Here is a 23,172-nt window from a genome sequence, read left to right on the forward strand (position 1 = left end):
CTTACTTAGGAGATATTTTAAATTTGATATATACTTAAAATAAATTAATGGAGAAATATATAAGGTAAGAGATATTTTATTAAAAAAAATAATAATCGTGCGTTGCACCAGACTTAAACTAGTATATGTTGTCTCAATGGTAATCTTACATCTCATAATAGGCTATAATCATAAAATTTAATTCTAATCCGTGCTTCTCACTAAAGCTATAGGTGCAAAAAGTTATTGAAACTATAATTTACTTCTCAAAAATATTATTCTTTATGATGAGTTTGATTAAGGACTTTTTTTTTTTTTTTTTTTTGGTGTTCCATCCGGTTCACCCTTTGGGCTAATCCGGATTCGGGGATCAGTTCTGGGTGGTTAGGTTCCAGTCCCCTCTCAATTGTTGTTGCGGGGGATCGAACACGAGTCCTCCCTACCAAGTGTAGTCCCAATCACCACTACACCAACAATCAATTGGTGTTTGATTAAGGACTATCACGTACATTTGAACACGTTTAATTTACAGGCTTGTAAATTAAACAAATTTGATCAAGTCAATGTACCTAGATAAATTTAACCAAATATATATCACACCATAATATCATATGTTACCATAATCAATAACTATATACTAAAAGACACACCAGCAATGACACGTGTCATCTTCTGGTGTATCCTTAGTTTTATTTTTTAATTTTTTTTTGCTGAATTAAATTCTATTAAAGAAACAAATCTTAACAAAAATAATTCACTAATCTTATATAATATAATTACTTCAAATAAAAAAGATTTGACATATCTTTAACACAAATTTTTATATAGCTAAAAATTCTTAACATAATTTTCATCATTTTATATCTAACATATCTTACGTAATCCTTTATTTTGATAAAAATATGTCAACTATATTTTTAGATTTTTTTTGTTTATAAAAAACTAATTAGAATGATAGTTTAATAATGGTTACTGTAAATTACCGTGCATGACACGGGAACTAACCTAGTTAATCATATGACAAAAACACCCAAATTTTATTAAAGAAAAAACCTAAAATATTTAGGAGGTAACTAGGTAATCAACTTGACACTTCTCTCTTGTCGACTAAAATTAGTTTCATTTCAATTTCTTAATAACGAAGAAAAAACATACAAAACCGAGTAAATGTACTTTGACTAAATTACCCTTTGACAATAAACACTTCTTTCCCTCGTTCCTTCCAACCCACAAATTAAAGGACCCCACCTCAAAAATAGGGGGGAAAATTAGTTCATATAAAAATCAACCTTCCATTATTTTCAATTCTACCCTCACATCCTCTTCAACAACACCAAGTAAACAACCAAAAACATACACAATGGAATTTTTCAAGAAAGCCAAAGTGGTTCGTCTCCGTAGCCAACACAACAAGTACTTGACGGCCTCCGAAGACGAGGAGGCCGTCAAGCAAACCCGTAGCGGCTCATCAAAGAACGCGCGTTGGACGGTAGAGCCCATCGAAGGAAAACCAAATGTAATACGTTTAAAAAATTGTAATAGTTGGAAATACTTAACCGCATCCGAGGAGCCTTTTCTCCTTGGATGGACGGGTAAGCGTGTCCTACAATCATCCCCTAGGCTCCGACTCGACTCAACGGTCGAGTGGGAGCCTATCAAGGAAGGTTCCGTTGTGAAGCTAAGAACTCGCAACGGAAACTTCCTTAGAGGTAACGGAGGGGTACCTCCATGGAATAATTCCGTAACACATGATGTTCCTTCTAGAAGTGCTACTCAAGATTGGATTTTTTGGACCGTTGATGTTGTTGAGGTTGACTATAAATCAATGGATGAGGTTGAAGATAAAAAGGGTGTAGTTGAAGATTTAGTAGGGTGCAATGTAGAGGATCATGGCTCTTTGTCAAGGAATTCTTCTTATGCTTCAACAATAATAATGGAGGAAGTGGCTAATGATTTTCATGAGGTTGGATCTCCTGTGGCAAGTTCTACACCTAAGTCTGCTAGATCTGTTCGTTCTAATTCTGAGGTTAGTGGGTCCAATTATTTAGTCAAATTTTTTAATTTTATTGTTATTTTTTATTATAAATTTCATTTTCAATGGAAAATCATGTGTGCATTACCTCTAATTAGTGAAGTTAATTAAATTCTTGTACAATATTACAATGTTGACTTTGGAGGTATAATTTGAGTGTGACACAATTAAAGGGAATTACCGAATTAATTTAGCGCTATGACATTGTAATTGTACAACTTAGAATAATCAATTTTGACAAATAATATTGAACATACTAACTTACTAAGCACAATCTTTATTATAGAACAAGAAGAGTATAAGGGATTATTATAAAGTACACCGTAACACTTTTATTTTGGGTTTTTGTGGAAATATTTTTCTCTTTTGTGCTTGTACACTTTAAGATTTAATAGCCGTTTAAAGAGTAACATTTTAATTTTTATCAAACTATGAACCTGTGAGGACATACTCAATCCATCCATGTCTTAGGGAGTACTCCGTATTAGATATTGACAATTTAATATCAACTCGTATAATCGAATAAGTTGTCTCAATATATTGAAAAATAAAGCATAATATATTAGGAGTATAATATGTTTGCATCATATTGTGCAAAGTTACAAGCTAAGTGTTAATATGTTGTTTCTTCCAAGATTTTGATTAGGTAAAAAGGTTGAGAATTTAGTCATTATAGCAAGAAGAAACTAGTACGTTTGGTCTGAAAGGTAGTTAAGAATAATGATGTAAGAAAATGAAGGAGGGAGAAAAATTAGGTGTAGATAAACAAAGCATAAGATATAGTGGACTAATTAAGCTCTAGTTATTATGCTCTTTAATCTTACTCAAACCTAATTATTATTCCCCGTCCCTAATTTTTTTTTTTCTTCTTATTTTGATTTATTTTACAAGACAATTACTATTCAAACACGAAATAAATTTACTGATTAAGGAAGTAGATTGCATAGTATTAAATTAGAACTCGTCAAACTTATAATATAGAGTAATAAGAAATAGATCAAAACATAAAATAAAAGCAACTAATTGTATGTGGGGCTCACTAGCTTATTATTGTCCCTAATTGCTATCAATTGAAAATATCTCATGATGAATTATTCTCAATGGGAAGTTTTGATGAATGACAAATGGGTGACTTGGTCGTATTAAGTTTTCTTTTGGTGCATGTACTAAATAGTGGTTGGTAAGTGGAAAGCTACTAATTAAAGTAGGAAAAGAACATGATGTAAAGTGTAAACCAAATTTGGATAATAATGTGACATAATAGTTGCTAGCTAGTTTTGGATTGAGCTTGTTTTTGTCATAATTTTGGATGGTAGAAGAGTTTTTTTTTTTTTAATCTTTCAAGGTAGCAAATACAAATGACTATTAAATAACACACGTTTCAATTCTTCTAGTCGAGTTTCTTGGGGGTGGAAATTGACCTTATCTTTTACTCCATATCCTTTAGTGCTAAGTGTTAGCGGATAAATTTGGCTTGAGTTGATGAGTGAAGGCTCGAATTTTTAGGGTCCGTCATTACTATCCTCAAACAATAACGGAATCTGAACATGTCATTAAACACTAAAGCTTATTAATTGATGAAACTGGCTCAAGCCACTGAGAAGTTCCTTACTACCCTGCAAGGCTTCATCAATGTACCTTAATTTTCACTGTCATAAACCACCTTAATTTTGCCTTCCTGCTAATGTAATAACCTAAAGTTTTGAAGTCTGATTATTGAGTTTACTTTGCATATGCTAACAGGTTTCTGCAACTCCAAGTCCAAGGGCAAGTCCCACAGCATCAGATACACATACACCCACCCGAGTATCGCCCCATGTTCAAAACATACGCAATGAGTCCAAGGTACTTTAAAACACTTTTCTTGTTACTAGTCTTACCAAGCACTACTACTACTCTGTCTCAATTCAAATCAAACAACAAACTCATCCTGTGTGTGTTTTTTTTTTTTTTTTTTTTTTTTTGGGTGTTGTGTACAGCATTCCGGTTCTTTCAACAAGCTCAAATCCATGTTAGATGGCCTGCAAGACTTACTCGATGGCACGAAAGAAGAAGAAGAAGACGATACAAAAGTAGATGCTGATTCAGAGACTTCAGTAGAATATGCCTCTAATCACCACCCTCACCAACTAGAAGTTAAGATGGCAAAACAAACTCTGAAAGAGTTGAACAACATGGATTTTGAAACTGTGTTATCTTCTGGGAGAGACAAGAAAATGGACAAGTCCATCAGTATCCTTATTGCTGATGCAAAAGTCTCATACCGCGACCAAACCATCCTTAAGGACCTCACCAACCTCAGAGATAAGCTCAAGTCCATGAGAAATGACCGCGAATTATCCTGCCAAGAATTGAATGAGTACACAACATTCTGCACTAGGAGATTAGAGGTCAAGGCCGAACTCAAGAAAGATGCTGCTAAGGCTCACGAGTTGGAGACTATAGAAGATGGCTTTAGCAAAATGCTCGCGACAGCAAGAGCCAAGAGGGATAACATACTGAAGCAACTCGAGGAAGTTGACAGTCGAATCAAGGCTGCAGAAAAAACTCAGGCTGATAACGCAGTTGACATTGAAGAACTTATTTCAAGAATAGGGGAAAATAGTCAAAGCCTTAGGGAGATGGAAAAGAATGAGAAATCATGGCAAGCGAAGAAAGTTGAAGCCGAAAATAAATTGGAGAGTGTAGAGGAAGAATGGAAAAAAATGAAGAGTTTACTCCAAGATGTTTGATTCTGCCTTTCATTTGGTGCCAAATTATGTGAAAAATTAAATTTTGTCAAACCATGTATTATAAATTTTTGTACTAAGATAAAATAATAGTCAGTAACATACATTTCCTACATCATTAATTTGTCTATTTTATAAAACAAATCATGATTGCGATGAATACAGCCATTACATTAGTGGCACGATCCTAGGAGGATATTATGCCATCAGTATCTTTATCTTCATGAAATACAGCATTAGTTACATAATTAGCCAACATCCAACAATTTTAATATTGTATTAAGGCTTATAAAATTCATAGTCCGTACAATTAGAGAAGTCGTAATCATGCTTGCTTCAAACAAATTTATTTGTACATGATGGTTATGAGTTATGAGTTATGACAACCCTACCATGCTAGAAAAGTTTAGTACTACCTACAACTCCGTATGTAGTTACCATTCGTTAGCTACTGTAATTCTATTTACGGCGCATAGGTAACCACAATAGTTGATGATGTGTATAGAATTTGATCTCAGGTCTTGGGTGCTACCTATCTAGACTTTAACCAGCTAAGCTGCTCGACATCCAATGACAAAATTGAAAAGTTTCACCTATTGACAAAGTTTTGTTTTTCACAAAAAGCATATGCAATCTGATGCAGCACAGAAATAATCTAGAATAATTAGTTATTGGAGAAAGAGTCCTCAATTTTGACAATATGATCAACCAAAGCACCACGGTCGTTTTCATGTATAGAACTTTCCCATAATTTTCCTCCTTTTTCCTTCTAAACTAAGTCTAAAAGCCATGATCAACACAAAAGACTTATTCCTTTACCCCTTGTGCACCATTTTGAAAAATGGAGTTCTTCCAAAGAGCAAAGGTCTTTCGGCTAAAAACCAGCAACCAGAGCAAGTACCTGATAGCCGATCAAGATGAAGATACAGTCAAGCAAACTCGCGACAGCTCCTCAAAATACACACGTTGGTCATTCGAGCTTGTTGAGGGAAAGACTAATGTCATCCGCATCAGGAGCTGCAACAGCTGGAAATACTTAGCCGCGTCTGAAGAGCCTTTCCTGCTTGGAATGACAGGAAAGCGTGTTGCACAAAGACCTTGGCTCGGTGCCACAGTCGAATGGGAACCAATCAAAGAAGGGCCTTACATCAAACTCAGAAGTCATACCGGAACTTTCTTAAGGTCAAACAAAGGACTTCCCCCTTGGAGGAACACCATTACACATGATCTGCCTGGTCATTGGACTGCATCTGAGAACATGATCCTGTGGATTGTTGATATCCTCGAAATCGATCATAAGTCAACTAATGGTGATTCAAAATCCTTTAAGGGAAATGCTGTTCCTTCTCGGTTAAGTAATGCAGTGGATCATAAATCTTTTTCAAGCTGCTCTACTTTGTCAATTGAGGATGATGGCCCTTCTACGAATTCGGTTCCCTCATTAGAGGTATGTTCAAACACCAAACCTCTGTATCTTCCTATAATTTTTGTTCTGCTATTTTTCCTTTTATTTCTTTCAAATTATAATAGCTTCATTATTAGCATCAGAAACATCTAATTAAGCTAAAATGCTTTAAGCTTTATGAAATTTGAATTAGTAGAACAAATAAAAGGGCTAACATTTATACAATCAGAACTTTTTTTTAACCAAAGTTTCTGATTTAATTCAATGCTTATACCAATTTAGAATACTCATATTTTTTTTTTTTTTGGCCTTTTTGGGTTTTGGGTTTATGTTATGTTTCCTAAACTCAGCATTCGATCTCCTTCAGCAACTTAAGGTCTATGTTAGATGGCCTAGACGATAAAGTTTATGTAGTAACAGAACGAACAACATCAGATACAGGACGCGTTTTCAAATCAGAAGTTCATATTGCTAAGCAATCTCTCAAAGAACTGATGGACATGGACTATCATGGCATCCTATCTTTAGGACTATACAAAGAGCTAGAAAAGGCGGTAGGTATACTTGCTGATGATAATGAAACATTGCGACAAGAAACTCTACAAGAGCAACTTAAGACCATGAAAAATGACCATGACTTGGCCACTCAGGATCTAGTTGAGTATGCTACATTTGACAGTAAAATATTGGAGATCAAGGCCGAGGTTGATAAGGATGTGGCCAAGGCTTGTGTATTAGAGGCCACTCTTGACAAATGGTTCAGCGACGAGTATGTAAATCCAAGAGCTAACAAAGAGGAGTTGTTGATGGAATTACAAGAAACAGAAAGCAGCATCAAGGCTGTGGAAGTGCTCAGATCACGAATAGCGAAGAAAAATGAGAGACTACAGGAGATGGAAGCAAAGGAAGAATCATGGCAAGCAAGGAAAGCTGAAGCTGAAAGAAAATTAGAAAGAGTTGAGAAAGAATGGGTTAAGATTAAGAGCTTGTTTAAAAATGTTCAATTAATTTAGGCACTACTTACTTGCTTTAATGATTAATTAATTACAATTTGAAATATTGTAAGCATACAACTCTTGAAAAAAGTTCTCAAACATTTCAGCATTAAGAAGTTCTGAGCTTATTATAATCTAGTTAATATACACTAATGTTTTGTACTGTATATGACTTTTTCAAACTCATAACTCAGAGAAGTTGTGGAATTGTGTCAACTTGAATTAAACTTTCACATCTAAAATTATATCAAAGTGATTAAACATAATGACATATACTCATATTCAAATTATTGCAACTACAACATTTCATTAAGTTGCCAACGGTTTATGATCACTGCTTGCAACTTGTTAGCTATAGCTGTGTGATTGAGGACGTCCCAATCGTAAACAAAGACCTGCACTTGAACCTATATTTAGCATTTAGTATCCGTAACAGGGTATGGGATCAAACCTCGTCTACATCACTTATTTTACCTCCAATAAATCAAAAGAAAAAATAAATAAAAATGTTACAGTATCATCCAATGTAGCTGCTAATAAAATAACAAAATTCAATGTTTGTTTCTTTCATATACTTTTTTTTTCCCCTCAGTAATAAGTACCTTGTGAAGCCCATTGACAAGACCATAAAGTCAACTTGACCAGATCCTTTCCAATGCTTTACCTTCCTTCTCTTCTAATCAAAGCCCAAATTTAAACCACCCTTTCCTTACAGAAAATGGAATTCTTCCAGAGAGCAAAAGTGTTCCGGCTAAAGCGCAGTGGCCAAAGCAAGTACCTGATAGCTCACAAAGATGAGGAAACCATCAAACAAAGTCATGATAAATTCTCCAATAATGCTCGTTGGACCTACGAGCTTGTTGTGGGGAAGCCTAAACTCATCCGTCTCAGGAGCTGTTGCAGCTGGAGGTACTTAGCTGCGACTGAAGATCCGTTTCTGTTGGGAATGACAGGAAAAAAGGTTGAACAGACGATTACTCAGGGTCCGGCTATAGAGTGGGAACCTATCAAAGAAGGCTCTTACATTAAACTTAAAAGTCATACAGGAAGTTTCTTAAGGGCTAACCGAGGTCCTCCTCCTTGGAGGAATTCGGTCACCCATGATGAGCCTGGTCATTGGACAGGCACTGAGAACATGACACTGTGGATTGTTGATATAGTCGAGATTGATTATCAGTCATCAAGGATAGAAAACGGTGATTGTTCAACAACAGAAGAGGTTAAGGGGATTGATACTGCTTCATTTTCCAGCAATGTAGCGCATCAGGAAGTCTCAAGTCCTGCATATCTTTCACCTATGAGTAGCTTTGATCAAGATGAGACTGCTGTTACAGATGTGAGTTCCTCTTTAAAGGTATCTTTCCTGTTTATCCCCTAAAATTTCTGATCATTTCAGGTCATCCCTTGTAGCGCCGTAGTGCTTAGCTACATTACATTGATAATTAGTTACACAACTAGTTACTAGTACAGCGTGCATTCTGTTCAGAGCACCTACTATTCTGTATTGGGTGATATTGAAGCCGATTACCTAATGACCAAACTTGACTATGTTAAAGAGTTACTCTTCATGAAAAAAAAAATTACACGTACATTGCTAATGAACTTCATTTAGTTTTAAATGGGATCATCAGTGAACATGTTTTCTCTATTGGTTCTTTTTTATTACTGTTGTTACTTGAATGCAAAATCTTAAGTTTCCGGGGTGGTGTTTTTAATTGGAGACTAACTACTGCTACATTTTTGGGTTTATGTTCATCTTAGCATTCTGCCAAAGTCAGTTCAACAAATGGTGCAAAATCAAGCATTGTGTCCGAGTATTCTGCCCAATCTGCCTCTGAAGGTGTTCAACCACTGGAAGTTAAGAGGGCTAAGAAAACCTTTGAGCAGCTGAACAATGCAGAATTTTGTACCATCTTGTCTTTGGGACAGGACAAGAAGCTTGAAAAGGCGGTTGATGTGCTCATTGCTGATGCAAAATCTATATGCCGAGGTAAAATCCCTAGCAAACTTGTCAACATTCAAGAGCAACTCAAGTCCATGAAGAATGACCATGAATCGGCCTCTCAAATATTGGTCGAGCATTCAACATTCTCTACAAAAAGATTAGAGATCAGGGATGAGCTCAAAAAGGATGCAGCTAAGGCTCGTGAGCTACAGGATTTGGAGGTCAATGTCAACAACACAATAGTAAACACAAGAGCCAAAAGAAAGGAGTTATTGAAGCAACTCGAGGAGACTGAAAATGCCATCAGAAAAGTTGAGAAAGCACGGTCTGACAGTATGGTAGAAGTTGAAGAGCTAATATCTAGAATAAAACAGAAGAGCGAGGGGCTTAAGGAAATGGAAAGCAAGGAGATATCATGGCGAGTTAGGAAAAATGAGGCTGAGAGATTGCTGGAAAGAGTTGAGAAAGATTGGGGAAAGGCTAAAAATTCGTTTCCTGATGTCTGATTACAATTTTGCACCGGTTTGAAAACATTACATTTGATTATACCATACATTTTGATATCAATCTACATTCTCTCATTTTCTACATGAAATTCAAACAATAATTTTCACTTTTTTTTTTATTTTTTTTAAATCTTCCATACGCCGTAGTTAATAAGCTTGCTAAGTACAGTTTAATTCGACACGAAACTGTAGTTCCAGTACAATCCTTGCCAATTCTAATCTGCATATCTGAAGCCAGAGAATAATCCAGTTGATCCTAATGTAACTTTATGTATTTATAGAAATTAAATGTTTAATCGTGTCAGCTTACAATTATTATGTTTAATTATTACAACTGTATGATTAACCTGTACAGCTAATTAAACGCGTACATTAGATAAAATGTTTAATCTTGCTTAATTGGAATAAGATCCATTATCAATCCAAGATTGTTTAACTATAAAAAGGGAAGAAAAAGTCATAAGGATTTGAAAGAAAAGTACCTTTTTTATTCATCAAAAACGTGTGTGGTACTCCATAATCTGAACACATTATATAATCACGCGTTAAAATTTGTTTTAATGTTTGCTGACAAATTGTCAAATTTGACAAAGTCAGTCTGACCAAATCTTTCCTGATGTTTCCTTCTTCCTTTCTCCAAATCATAGCTCAAAATAATGAACAATAGAACACACCTTTCATGAAAAATGGATTTGTTACAGAGGGCAAAGGTGTTTCGGCTAAAATGCAGCCACCACAACAAGTACTTGGTAGCCGATGAAGACGAGGAACGAGTCAGGCAGAGCCGTGATAAGTCCTCGAGCAGAGCCCGTTGGGTCTATGAGCTTGTTGAAGGGAAGGAAAATGTGATCCGCATCAGAAGCGGCTGGAGTTACAGGTACTTAACCGCGTCTGACGATCCATTTCTGCTAGGAATGACAGGAAAAAAGGTCTTGCAGACGATCAGCCACGGTCCCATTTTAGAGTGGGAGCCAATCAAAGAAGGGCCTTATATCAAACTGAAAAGCCATAAAGGGAGCTATCTAAGGGCTAACCCAAGGATGCCTCCCTGGAGGAATACTGTAACCCATGATGAACCCGGAAATTGGGCTGTCACTGATAACATGATCCTGTGGATCGTCGATATAGTTGAGATCGATTATCAGTTTTCGGGAGTGGCTGATGATTGTTCTATAGAGGACAGTAGGGAAAGCAATGTTTCTTCCATGTCGAGTGATATAGGAGATCATAAATCTACGGTGAGTTATTCTTCTTCTCTTCTTCTGTTTCAATGAAAAACACAGTTTTCGGAAACAGTCAGGATCAGAAACACATGATTATTTCTGTCAACTTCTTAATTCCCAGTATTATTATCTAACTAGTTTTCCCTCTATAATCTGATAGAGTAATCCAAATGTAATATCATTTTCGAAATGAGGGGTGGTTCAATTGAGCTAATTTTCTCTGCTGATCATGTAATCATGTTTTAAATGAAACTGATAATGTGTTCGTTTTCCTAAACACAGTATTCTGCCTTTGAAGATGAACTTGAAGGCACAGGAGCAAGTCCAGCTAAATCTAACTCAGAACACATTCATCAAGTAGAAGTCGAAATGGCTAAGAAAACCCTTAAAGAGCTAAAAGATCTGGATTTCCATACCATCCTAACTTCACAAAGAGGCGAAAAGCTGGAAAGGGTCGTAAAGGTGTTTATTGCTGATGCAAAATCCCAAGGCAGAATCCCTGGTGACCTAATCAATTTACTAGGGCAACTTAAGGTGATGCAGAATGAACATATTTCAGCCACCCAAGATTTGATCAAATACACTAGATTCTCTACTAGAAAATCGGAGATTATGGCTGAGCTTAAGAGGGATGCTGCTCAAGCTCGTGAGCTAGAGACATTTCAGGATGAGTTACAAACTGCAAGAAATGCAAAAGAGGAGTTGGTGAAGCAACTTGAAGAAGTTGAAAATATCATTATGGACTTGGAGAAAGCCCAAGCTGACAATTCGGCTGATGCTGAAGAGCTGATATCAAGAATGGGACAGAAAAGCCAGAAACTCGAGGAGATGAGAAAAGAGGAACGAACTTGGCAAGTGAGGAGAACTGAGGCCAGCAGAATGCTGGAAAGAGTAGAGGAAGATTGGGTGAAGATTAAAACAATGTTTCTTGCTGATTGACGGTTCAATTTGGCCTATGCGTCTGTGCAGAAGGCAGTAGGGATCAATATTTTCATGCTTCTGATTATATTAGACCATTCTTTGTTCCTATTTCTACATCATACCTTCTTTTGTACATATTGATAGCAAAGACAGTAGTACTTTCCATCATTGTTCATTCTATTATATTTTCCTATGCAAGTTTGTCTTTGAATTCTACATTGTAATACCAATACAATCATGTTCACATTGAAGCATACAAACCAAACAATAAGACCGAATAAACATGGCTAACTCATAACTTGGTAAAAAGACCGTGGAGGACAAAGAGGCAACTGGGCAAATCCTTGAATTTGTAAATTGCTAATGCTATTTACCAGTACCAATACCATGCATGACTTTTATAAATGATGTGGTTGACCTAATAAAATAGGAGTTCATAGTCCTCAATTTTAACAATATTTGTTGACACGGTGTTGAAATGGTAGTGCTAGAAGACTAATCCACCAGTTTGCTTAATCAAAAGTACAAAGCTTCTCAACGAGCCAACTTTATTCCAAGTGACAATTCTTTTTTTGACAAATTGAAGGTAAGCAAGAATCATTCCATTTTTTTTTTCCTAGTAACTGCTCCACCACTTAATTAAGAAATCATAATATAAAAGAAGCTCATCAAAACTCAGCTCCAACTTTTTATGGAGTTTTTCATCAAAGCAAAATTCATTAGGCTCAGAAGCCATCACAACAAATACCTGATAGCAGGGTCAGATGGTGAGTCAGTCAAGCAGAGCAAACACGGGAACACTAGGCAGGCCCGTTGGATAGTCGAGGTAGTCCAAGACAAGCCCAACACTATCCGCCTTCGGAGCTGCTATGACAAGTTCCTGACCGCCTCAGAGGAGCCCTTCCTGTTGGGCTGGACAGGAAAGAAGGCACTGCAGACCGCGCAGACTGACAGCAATCTGTCAGTACAATGGCAGCCCATAGGTGAAGATTTTTATGTCAAGCTGCAGTCCCCAATAACGGGGAAGTTCCTCAGAGCCAACGCAGGGACTCCACCTTGGAGGAACACGGTGACAGTGGATGTACCCGAGAGGAAAGCCACACAAGATTGGGTGATTTGGGTAGTGGATATTCTAGATGATGATGCAGCAATTGTTGATTATGGTAAATGTTCTTGGCCAAGGAATTCCAAGACCTTATTCCATACTAATAAGGGTATCGAATATAACAAGACTTCTTATTCACTAGCTGATAAAGCAACTTGGTATAATAGTTCTAGATCATCTGTTGAAGACGAAAGTGATCAGTCACGACAGTCATCAGTATCATCAGGCTCATCTACATCTTCTGCTTCTGTTGGTGCTCACAAGGTGCGCGTTTGTTTGGTTTTTGTTTCAAATTCGAATATTTTGTCCTATTTTTTTCATCTTTGTGTCATTTTTATTTGTTCATTCTACAGCCTGCTACTATCAAAGGCTCAACAATACAATCTCACCCAAAAGTCAATGACTAATTCTTATAATCTTTCATGATTATCTTAATTATTCTATTGATTCCAAACATAATCAGCACATATGAAAAGTACAAACACGATTGAATATGAATCTAATTTCCCAATACTGTAAAGATCTCGAAAGTAAAAAAAAAACATCGCTAATACTCGTACAGTCGTACTCAATAATTCAGATTAACTAATACTAACTAAAACCACAGCTTCAGAATTAGAATTTTTTTTTTTTTTTTTTCTCTGGCTAATTCCAGTTTAGGTGATCCAATAATTGAATCTAATACGCGTTTACGTGTTGTCGACCAAGAAAATTAAAAAAAAAAAAAAAAAGGAATTGCCAGCAAATGCATATGAAATTCCCTTTAAATTACGGCAAATTTAAGCAATCGTTACATCCACTTCGAACTGTCACTAAAAAGTAATTTCCCATTTTTCTAAATCTACTCCAACCAATTTTCTATTGACCGTTAAAACACCAGATCATATTCTCACATCCAAAACAATTCTTCTACTCAAAACCCCAGATATTCTATTCAATCCAACAAAAAACCAAAAAAAAACACATTTCAATCAAGAAAAAAAAAAAAATCAATTAGGTTGAATTTTGCAGTTTGTTCTATAAAATTAGATAATAAAAAAAGCCCATTTCACCTGATAAACTTGCTGTTGATTAATTCGAGATTTATGCAGTCTTCTGACCGTTGAAAAATCACATCCCAACAACCATCATCAAATCTCCAAATTTCAACTCAATTTCCCAGAAATTTCTGTTCAATCTGAAAAAGACCCATTTCAAGTCAATTAAAAAATCACAAATTGAATCAAATTTTGCAGTTAAATCACAAATTACCAAAACCCCATTTCACCATCTTCAGCAATCATTGAATAAATTATTTGGTTGTTTATACAACTAATCCTACAACAGCAAATTTGGTATTATTGGTATTATTATTATTTCAATTGTTTTTTGGAAAAACAGAGTAGTACTGGAATGGAGTTATTTCAAAATGCAAAAACAGTGCGTCTACGTAGCCACAACGACAAGTACTTAATCGCCGAAGACGACGGGGAGTCCGTCTGCCAAGACCGTCACGGGGGATCAAAGTACGCACGATGGACAGTCGAGTACGTAAAATCGGTGGAAGGTGTCGATCTTGTAAGATTTAAAGGCTGTTACGACAAATATTTAACAGCAACAGACGACGAGTTTTTGCTAGGTGTTACAGGTAAGAAGGTGAAACAAACTTTACCGAGACGGCTCGATTCGTCTATCGAATGGGAGCCTATGAGGGACGGAATGCAGGTGAAGTTGAAGACGAGGTACGGTAATTTTTTAAGGGCGAATGGCGGGTTACCGCCGTGGCGAAACTCGATAACGCATGATGTTCCTAGTAGGAGTCATACGCAGGATTGGATATTGTGGGAGATTGAGGTTTTAGAGGTTTATGATGTTGTGCAACAAGTTGTTAAAGATGTTGAGGATGTTGATAGTAAGTTGGAGAGGTGTGAGTCTCAGTTTGATGCTTCTACTTTTCTCACTTCTTTTTCTGGGGTAAGTTTTGTTTTAACATTGAATTGTGTTTTTAATGGCCGTGATATTATGATTTTTTTTTAAATTTATGGTTATGTGTAATGTAGCATATATGATTGATTTGTTTTATTTTATTAGGGTGTGAAGAGAACCACAAAGGTAATGATGTTGACAAGATTTAAAATCCTAAATTTTACAAAAGTTACACCCACCAAATACTTTTTTATTGGATGGTTTGGGATCTTAAGTGTTTAGGTGACATGGGCTTGATTTAATGTCTCACTATGTTGCTTTTTCCTTTAATTTTCGTTCTATTATATTTAACACCATTTCAATTTTCTTAAAATGATAATTTTCTGCTTCTTTTGATTTAATACGAAGTGGTCAATAAGGTAATGTGCCTCTTATTGCATAATTCCCTTCTAAACAAAAAGTTATTGCATAATTATAGAAACTTTGAAAGGTAACAAGTGATATTGTATCATTAATTAAGCAACCAATAATGTTGATACATTGACTAATGACATTACAAGTGGGGTGTTTTGGCCTTTTGGCATGATAAAGGTTAAATTCGTTAAGTAAAAAGGTTGAATTTCTCTTTAAATTACATGTCTTAGGGCCTGTTCTGATGTTCTCATACGTTGAAATTTAGTTCAGCTCAGTAAAGTTCAGTTCAGCTCCTAATTTCCTTCTCTCAGTCCAGTCAATGAGAACAGACCCTTAGTCATCATTTTATTGAAAACCAAACATTAATAAGAAAAAAAATTGGTGCATTCTATCATCATTACCTTGATTTATGAGTCAAATTGAAACTGGACAATGTAGAAATGGAGTCATTATCAAAAAAAAAAAAAAGGTGTGATGTGATCAATTCTATATTCATTGTGCATTTTTAATTGTTTCATGTTTTTGTAAAACTGGATATTTTGAAATTACATGCCTAAGACAATATAATGTTTAAGACTTTTTTTCCATCCACTTACACTTTTGCAGCCTGCTGAATTTAGTACTTCGGGTGTGATAAATGAAGGCCGTGTTATACATTATAATGTTGTGGATGATGATGGAAACATTGTTGATGAAGTGGAAGGAGAACGATCAGTAGATTTTAAAGGGAATGGAGTTCAGGAGCTCACTCAGATGTTAGAGGAAGAGACAGGGTTAACAGAGGTTACATTATGCTCGCGCAGTCCTTTGAATGGAAAGCTCTATCCAATGCGGCTGGCTCTTCCTCCTAATCATGTGAAATTGCATGTTTTTGTTGTACCATCATCTTCCAAAGGTTAGTTAAGGGTTTTATACTGTCATTTTCATCAGGTTTTGCATTTGTTACCCTGTTAATGACTATTCTTGCATTCCTTGACTAGATTATAAGAAGTAGCTACTAATGATAAAAGGTAGAGTTGATCAATAGTGCTTGGTGAATTTCATGTTTAACTCATGTTTTTGCCAAGATATCGTTTGGATCACCTCACATGAGTCATGTTTAGAGTTCCGTTGTGCTCATTTTTCATCCATTTTCTTTCATGTTGTGCTTAGTGATCAGAAATTTGTGACTTTGGTGATATAACATATTAACAGGATTGTATGAAAGCAGTGGAACATATTGAATAGAAAACAGGACATACATCTTTGAAAAATGGGGGGTCGCATTTGCTTGAACTAAGATCAAGATTATTATTCCTTAGTCAGTTAGTCTTAATCACAGCCTTTGTGCTCTTGTAGGGAGAGCGCCTTCCTGGCTCTCTCTTTGCATCGCAAGCATACACAGCAACACAACTTTATGATAAAGTTATGAGAAAAGCGAATGTTGGAAAACTTAATTATATTGATGTGATTCCATGAGTATATATAGTACATGAGTAAGCAATATAATACGACTAGATACATTGGAGTACTTGTCTAGGAACAATAGCTAAGAATAAGGGATATCTTTGACTATCAATCTAAAGAGTAAATCAAGGGATTGCTAACTATAAACAATATCAATAAATATGATTTGATCAAATCCTTTACACTTTAGTGGCTTTTTTTTGTTCAGTATAACTCTTCCATTCATCAAACTGTGCTTTTGAATGATGTTTTTCTTTTTTGGCTTGTAGAGTTATGAAGAATTGATTGGTTTATCATTTTGTTTATTTGCTTATCGTCTTAATTAAATACAGTTGGTATTAATAAGTATGATTCAAAATTTTCTGTTATGTGTTGCTGGAATTTGGCTGTCTAGAGTGTTGGCGTGCAAGGTGCTTCCTTCCTTTTTCTTAATGATTGTATTTGACTTAAACCAAATTTCTAACCTTAACAAAAATAATGAATTCATTTTGGCTTCTATGTCTTAAATGAAGCAATTAACTCATGTCTCAAATTGAATCAAAATTCAAAAATATATACCGAAGGACTAAAGACATTGATGTTGGTTTCGATTTTCAGCTGCAGCAGATTTCGACTTGAGTTGATTGGCTTGCCAATTCCGTAATCAACTTTACCAAGCATATACAGACGCGGTTAAAGAACAGGATGATTAATTTGTACATAGCTCAAAATATAATGGAACTAGCCTTTTGGTCTACCAGGATCAAGTTCTTGGGAGCTTAATGGAATTTACTTTGGAAGGCAGCTTGTTTTGCATTTCTTCAACTTATTGGTCGTGACTTCAAATTGCGATGTATAATTGAATGTTTTGCCTTTGATGCATGAGAGATAAGTCCGTTAGAAATTTGGTTTATAGACTAGTTTATGTACCTTCAACCATTGTAAACGAATTATAGATTATGTTTTACCATAATCATTGTACTTAATTTTGTAGTTGATGTTTAATGCTAGTGTATAATTGTGCTAGCTATCTATATCTATACTTGTTGGTATTTAAAAACAAAAACCATCATCCCTATAATGTCACATGTACATTTCATTTTTTTTTTCTCCAATGCCACATGTCACTTCATTTAATCTTCCTTATTTTAATCCCTATTCTCATATGTGGAAAAAAAAAAAAAAACCTTTAATTCAATACATGTATAAATTATTGAATGTTGTTTGATTCACTTTCCTCCGGTTTAATTTCTACTACAATTGCATTTAATTTTTACCTCTTCTTCTCCTCTATAAACTATTCATTTGCCAATATAAATATATTAAAAAATAATTATTTATATAGTATACCTATAAATAAACCGTGCATTGCACGGGCCAGAAGACTAGTTAGTATTAACAAAGCAAACCTTGGTGTAACTGATTGGAAATTCACCTTGAATGTAACCTTAACTCCTTAAGGTTACTATTGGGAATAAAGCAAAAAATTAATACTCAGCTCCCCCCATTTTTTAGAGGCATACTAGCTTTCGCGCTAAATTTTTAGGAGAACTATATAGGGTGAATAGGTACTGGTCCGGTATTTGTTAGAGAATAAATATTGAGATCTAAGAGGAAATAAATAATAAAGAATTTAAGAGTAGAGACCACGAGGACAGAGAAGTGATTTAAAATGTACTAATGGCGACATAAAAAAAAAAGATAAATTTAATTATTAAAATGTTTCCATACAGTGGAAGTGTACCACTTAAAATAACAGAAGTTTATAAAAAGCATCACTTAAAAAAATGATGGACTAAGGGCTTGTTCTCATACATTTATTTTCAGTTCAGCTCAGTTCAGTTCAGTTCAGTTCAGCTCCTAATTTCCTTCTCTTATAAAATATTCAGTTCAGTTCAATTCAGTTCAGTTCAGTTCAGCTCAGTTCAGTTCAGCCTAGCCTATGAGAATAGGCCCTAAAGTATGAAATGACAAAATTACTTCATATCAAACAAGATTCTTAAGGCATCCACAATAGAACAAACTTTTAAGAAATTTGTTCACGTAACACGTCATCATTACACAAACCTCTTCCCTAACAAACCTTTCATCAACAATTGATAAACCTATTTAAAGGTTTATGTAGGGACCCACTATCAATGCAACTCATTAAATTCATCCAAACCAAAAGTAAAGGAAAAAAAAAAGAGAAAAACTTAAAAATTTTGCCAACTAAGCAAGTACAAACTGGTTTGTCTACACAAACCTCTCCACAACAAACCTCAACCCACAACAAGAGGTCTGTTCACAAACCTCTAAGTTGTTCCCACAAACCTCTTCACAAACCTCTTATTGCTATTGTCCTTAAGAGAACAATAATAATAACCACGACTTAGCTCATTCATGATACAACCGGTTGTACCTTTTTTGTAAATATCTACTTGGATAACTTTTAGGCTAAATTGCTGAGGAATGCTGACCCCAAACAAGTATATCTTTCCGCTCCTCCAATTTTCTCGCCACTTTGCCATACGCATTCATCAAACAACTTTTGAATTCAATCGAAATACAAGAAAACAAATTCATCAAAAATTATAACTATACAAGCTGAGACTTTAAAGTTTGGTAGCTTCCATACGTTGGCCAACCCATTCTCCTCTGTTAATAGCTGATTCAAAGTAAAGTAATTCATCCCCACAAATTGACACCAATAAGAAACTTTTATACTCCGTAGTAGCAAACATATCTGTTTTAGAGATTAATAAAGTTGTCACTTGATTCAATTTTATTTGGATGGGATTTATATTAAAGTTGTCTATAATTGATTAATCAACTGATCTACTAGTAATTTGGAGTGACTCAATTTAAAATTTAATTTGCATAAACATAATAAGTTAGCATGATTCAAATTTAAAATGACAATCAAACTAATCTTGAATAAAAACCTAAATTGACACCTCTATTGCCAATTCATTGATAGAGTAAAGTGCAATAAGTGCAAGTGTTATATACTCCCTTCATGTTTTAATAATTGTTACAGTTTGACTAAACACGCATGTCAAGATACGACTTTGACCATTAATTTATCTAATCATGTTAATTAAATTATAGGAAAATTGATATTATGAAAGTATACATTATAACGAATTCAATACAATAATGTAACATTTGTTTTTTATATGTTAATAAATATTATATGAATAGTGGAAAAAGTCAAACCGTTATACTTATTAAAACACGGAAAGAGTATATACTTATCGTTACGTGTACTTGTATAGTAATACATATCTTAAGTTTCCAACTCAAATACTCAATGTGAGCTTTTAAAATCGTTCATCTTATAGAAACATAGAAACTAGCTAGCTAGCTTAGACAAATAGCTTGTGTAACTTGTAATGTATCACGAGACTAATTCCTTATCCAAATAAATCCACTACAATCCAAAATCCTACACAGCATCCCTGCCGACTAATTTATAAAAATAAAGCAATCTAGTTACCTCATTTCTCAGCTATGTATACTCTGGCAAGTTGGCCAATATGGTTATGAATCACAAGTTTTGAACACCCTTTTTTAAACCCTTAATGATCCAGGCGTGTGCAACAAATTTTAAACGTGTAGGTGTTGGTCCACAACCACAAATTCTACCCTCCCATACTCCCTTCAAAGCTCTTTTGTTTCCGACGACATAAATGCCAACACAAAACTTTGACTAATAATATCTTTAATTATTAGTATAAGTTTAAAAAAAAATGACAATTAAAAATTATACATTGATACGATTCTAACTAGTATCACGTACTACGTAATTATGTTTAATTTTATCTACAAAGTATCAATATTAGTCAAAATAGTGTACATAAATAGTGTAAAAGTTAAATGAGACACTTAAAAAAAAAAATTAAAAAAAAATGGAAGGAATATTACGTAAACAAAAAAGCAGATAACGCCCCACTGCTTTAATGCTACTAACACATCCATCCAGCTAAACTTGCAGCTGTTTCACCTTCATCCTCCACAACTTCAGACCATGACCTTCCTCTGTAATCCTTCTTTCTACCAGCTGTTTCGCCTTCGTCGTCCTCCTTTTTCTTACCTATATATACGTATCAGCCATTCGAACGTAACATATCAATTTTCACTAATCATTTCTTAGTCCACTTTTTTTTCATTTACTAAAACACATAATGGCTGCTACCAAAACACATGTTACTAGTCTTTTGTTGTGTACACTCTTGATCATTGCTTCTTCATTTGTCGTAGTCTCGGCGGCTGGGAACTTCCACCGAGACTTCGACATAACCTGGGGTAATGGTCGGGGTAAGATTGTTAGGAATGGCCAACAACTTACTCTTTCACTTGATAAAACCTCTGGTTCTGGATTTCAGTCCAAAAACGAGTATTTATTCGGTAAGATTGATATGCAGCTTAAACTCGTCCCTGGTAACTCTGCTGGTACTGTCACTGCTTACTACGTAAGTCTCATAATATTTTATCATTATTGTAAGATCAATTGCCTCAAAAACCAAGTTTTTAGTTTATATGATCAGTTTACTAAATTTGGTTGGTTATATGGTATGCAGTTATCATCACAAGGACCAACTCATGATGAGATTGACTTCGAGTTCTTAGGAAATGTCTCTGGTCAACCCTATACTCTCCATACCAATGTCTTTAGCCAAGGTAAAGGAGGAAGGGAACAACAATTTCACCTTTGGTTTGATCCTACCGCTGATTTCCATACTTATTCTATCCTCTGGAATCCCCGAAGAATCATGTAAGTCCGCCCTTTCATGTTCCCTTCATCTAAAATTAATAGTCACATATACAATTTAAGGTTAGATAAAGAAATTTTGTTTAGGAAAATAAATTTTATTTCTTACAAAATCGTATCTTATAATCATTACGTACGGTAAATAACTTCTAAGGGAAAAACATGCTGATGATGTTTACATACACAGAAATTAATAGTCACATATACTATTTAAGATCAGACACATAAATTTTGTCAAAGAAAATATTTTTTTTTTCTTACAAAATCATACCTCCTTATAATCATTATAAGACTTCTGAGGGGAAAAAAAGCTGATGGTGTTTACACATTTACAGATTCTCTGTCGACGGAACAGCCATCAGAGAGTTCAAGAACTCTGAGTCAATTGGAGTTCCATTCCCAAAGAGGCAGCCCATGAGATTATATTCGAGTTTATGGAACGCAGATGACTGGGCTACACAAGGCGGGAGGGTGAAGGCAGATTGGTCAAAAGCACCATTCACTGCATCATACAGGAACTTCAATGCCAATGCTTGTGTTATGGGAAGGGGTAGATCAAGCTGCAGCACGCGTTCAACCACCGCGACAAATGGTAATGCTTGGTTGACACAAGAGCTTGATAACGCTAGTCATGCTAGGATGAAATGGGTGCAGAAGAACTACATGATTTACAATTACTGCACTGACTTGAAAAGGTTTCCTCAAGGCCTTCCTAAGGAGTGTACCACAACTTCTTAGACTACTGCTTAAAACTATATAATAGCTTATATATCATTCAATTAATTATATTCTTTGATTCGATTTTATTTGTACGTAGCAAGTATTATAAGCTAGAAAGTTCCATTTTTAAGTTGTAATATAGCATTGTAAAACTATATTATGATTAATAGAAGCAGAAATATTTGGTTTCATCAAACTGGTTGTTTCTGATGATGATTTATTTTCTTACACTTTAATATCCTTATTCTCTCCATTATGATGTGACACAAACAGATGAAGTATTTCAATTTTACTATCTACAACTCTTAATCGTGTTATTTTTAAACAAAAAAATTGATTATAAATAAGAGTATTAGGATAAGATGTGTTCACCACCATATATAACACAAGTTCATATGCCCTAAATTATCATTAGTATTATGAAAAAACCTATAAATAACCTTTTTTGTGAAATAAAAAATAAACTATCTTATACGAAGTATTTCGTAGAACATTTTTTTGTTGTATTATGGAACATTGGCACCTGAGTTGGATTTCAATCGTTGACCAAAATTTTTCTATATTAACCCAAACATGACCTTTAACTAAATAAAATATATATCCTTTTTTTTTCCCACACAATTTTCCTCCAACTATTACTTACTTTTTTCTCCCACTCTCTCTCTAATTCACCTAAATTATATAGAATTTTTGCCAATTCTCAAATTAAATAATCAGAATTAGAAGGAAAAAAACAATTAAAATAAGTTTAAATAAAATAAATTTAGATAGAGTAAGTTTAAACAAAAATTATCTCATATGACTATATAAGTACAAAATTGAATGATGTTATAATAAGTTCATTACTCCGTATACTTCGTAAAATATAAATGACCTAACAGAATTGCCCTGAATTTGATCCAACTCATACCTAAAGGCTAAATCTGACTTGGAGGTTAAATTGACCTATGCCTAGACTATGAAGTAGTGTCTAAATCCAACCCAAATATGGACCAATTAAATTCACAGCTCTAGCTCTAGTCCAAATCGGAAGAAAAAAAAAAAAAAAACCGAAATCGCTCTATAATAAACCTGAATTCTACCAATTGGTTGTTGGTATAGTATTGATTGAGACT

The 23,172-nt window shown here is 34.8% G+C and overlaps 6 protein-coding genes across 6 annotated transcripts; all 6 read left to right on the forward strand.

The window, feature by feature from the left end:
• Positions 1 to 1,295: 1,295 nt before the first annotated feature.
• LOC145555813 (uncharacterized) lies at positions 1,296 to 4,988 on the forward strand. Its single transcript, XM_081617536.1, has 3 exons — positions 1,296 to 2,005; positions 3,755 to 3,856; positions 3,991 to 4,988. The coding sequence occupies exons 1-3, from the start codon at positions 1,340 to 1,342 to the stop codon at positions 4,741 to 4,743; spliced, it is 1,521 nt and encodes a 506-aa protein (XP_081473662.1). The 5' UTR covers positions 1,296 to 1,339; the 3' UTR covers positions 4,744 to 4,988.
• Positions 4,989 to 5,546: 558 nt separating this feature from the next.
• LOC145555814 (uncharacterized) lies at positions 5,547 to 7,431 on the forward strand. The gene is made up of 2 exons (XM_081617537.1): positions 5,547 to 6,187; positions 6,496 to 7,431. The coding sequence occupies exons 1-2, from the start codon at positions 5,582 to 5,584 to the stop codon at positions 7,156 to 7,158; spliced, it is 1,269 nt and encodes a 422-aa protein (XP_081473663.1). The 5' UTR covers positions 5,547 to 5,581; the 3' UTR covers positions 7,159 to 7,431.
• A 208-nt stretch (positions 7,432 to 7,639) lies between these two features.
• On the forward strand, positions 7,640 to 9,891 carry LOC145555815 (uncharacterized). The gene is made up of 2 exons (XM_081617538.1): positions 7,640 to 8,494; positions 8,902 to 9,891. The coding sequence occupies exons 1-2, from the start codon at positions 7,859 to 7,861 to the stop codon at positions 9,589 to 9,591; spliced, it is 1,326 nt and encodes a 441-aa protein (XP_081473664.1). The 5' UTR covers positions 7,640 to 7,858; the 3' UTR covers positions 9,592 to 9,891.
• Positions 9,892 to 10,203: 312 nt separating this feature from the next.
• LOC145641701 (uncharacterized) lies at positions 10,204 to 11,946 on the forward strand. The gene is made up of 2 exons (XM_081692617.1): positions 10,204 to 10,829; positions 11,097 to 11,946. Exons 1-2 carry the CDS (start codon positions 10,278 to 10,280, stop codon positions 11,751 to 11,753), a joined length of 1,209 nt encoding a protein of 402 aa, XP_081548743.1. The 5' UTR covers positions 10,204 to 10,277; the 3' UTR covers positions 11,754 to 11,946.
• Positions 11,947 to 12,124: 178 nt separating this feature from the next.
• Positions 12,125 to 17,713, forward strand: LOC145641699 (uncharacterized). The gene is made up of 4 exons (XM_081692616.1): positions 12,125 to 13,104; positions 14,221 to 14,793; positions 15,766 to 16,054; positions 17,203 to 17,713. Exons 1-4 carry the CDS (start codon positions 12,427 to 12,429, stop codon positions 17,226 to 17,228), a joined length of 1,566 nt encoding a protein of 521 aa, XP_081548742.1. The 5' UTR covers positions 12,125 to 12,426; the 3' UTR covers positions 17,229 to 17,713.
• Positions 17,714 to 20,677: 2,964 nt separating this feature from the next.
• On the forward strand, positions 20,678 to 22,253 carry LOC145555816 (putative xyloglucan endotransglucosylase/hydrolase protein 23). Its single transcript, XM_081617539.1, has 3 exons — positions 20,678 to 21,038; positions 21,147 to 21,340; positions 21,673 to 22,253. Exons 1-3 carry the CDS (start codon positions 20,751 to 20,753, stop codon positions 22,073 to 22,075), a joined length of 885 nt encoding a protein of 294 aa, XP_081473665.1. The 5' UTR covers positions 20,678 to 20,750; the 3' UTR covers positions 22,076 to 22,253.
• The last annotated feature ends 919 nt before the right edge of the window (positions 22,254 to 23,172 follow it).

Source organism: Chenopodium album, chromosome 8, assembly GCF_948465745.1.
Source record: "Chenopodium album chromosome 8, dcCheAlbu1.1, whole genome shotgun sequence".
NCBI classification, from domain to species: domain Eukaryota; kingdom Viridiplantae; phylum Streptophyta; class Magnoliopsida; order Caryophyllales; family Amaranthaceae; genus Chenopodium; species Chenopodium album.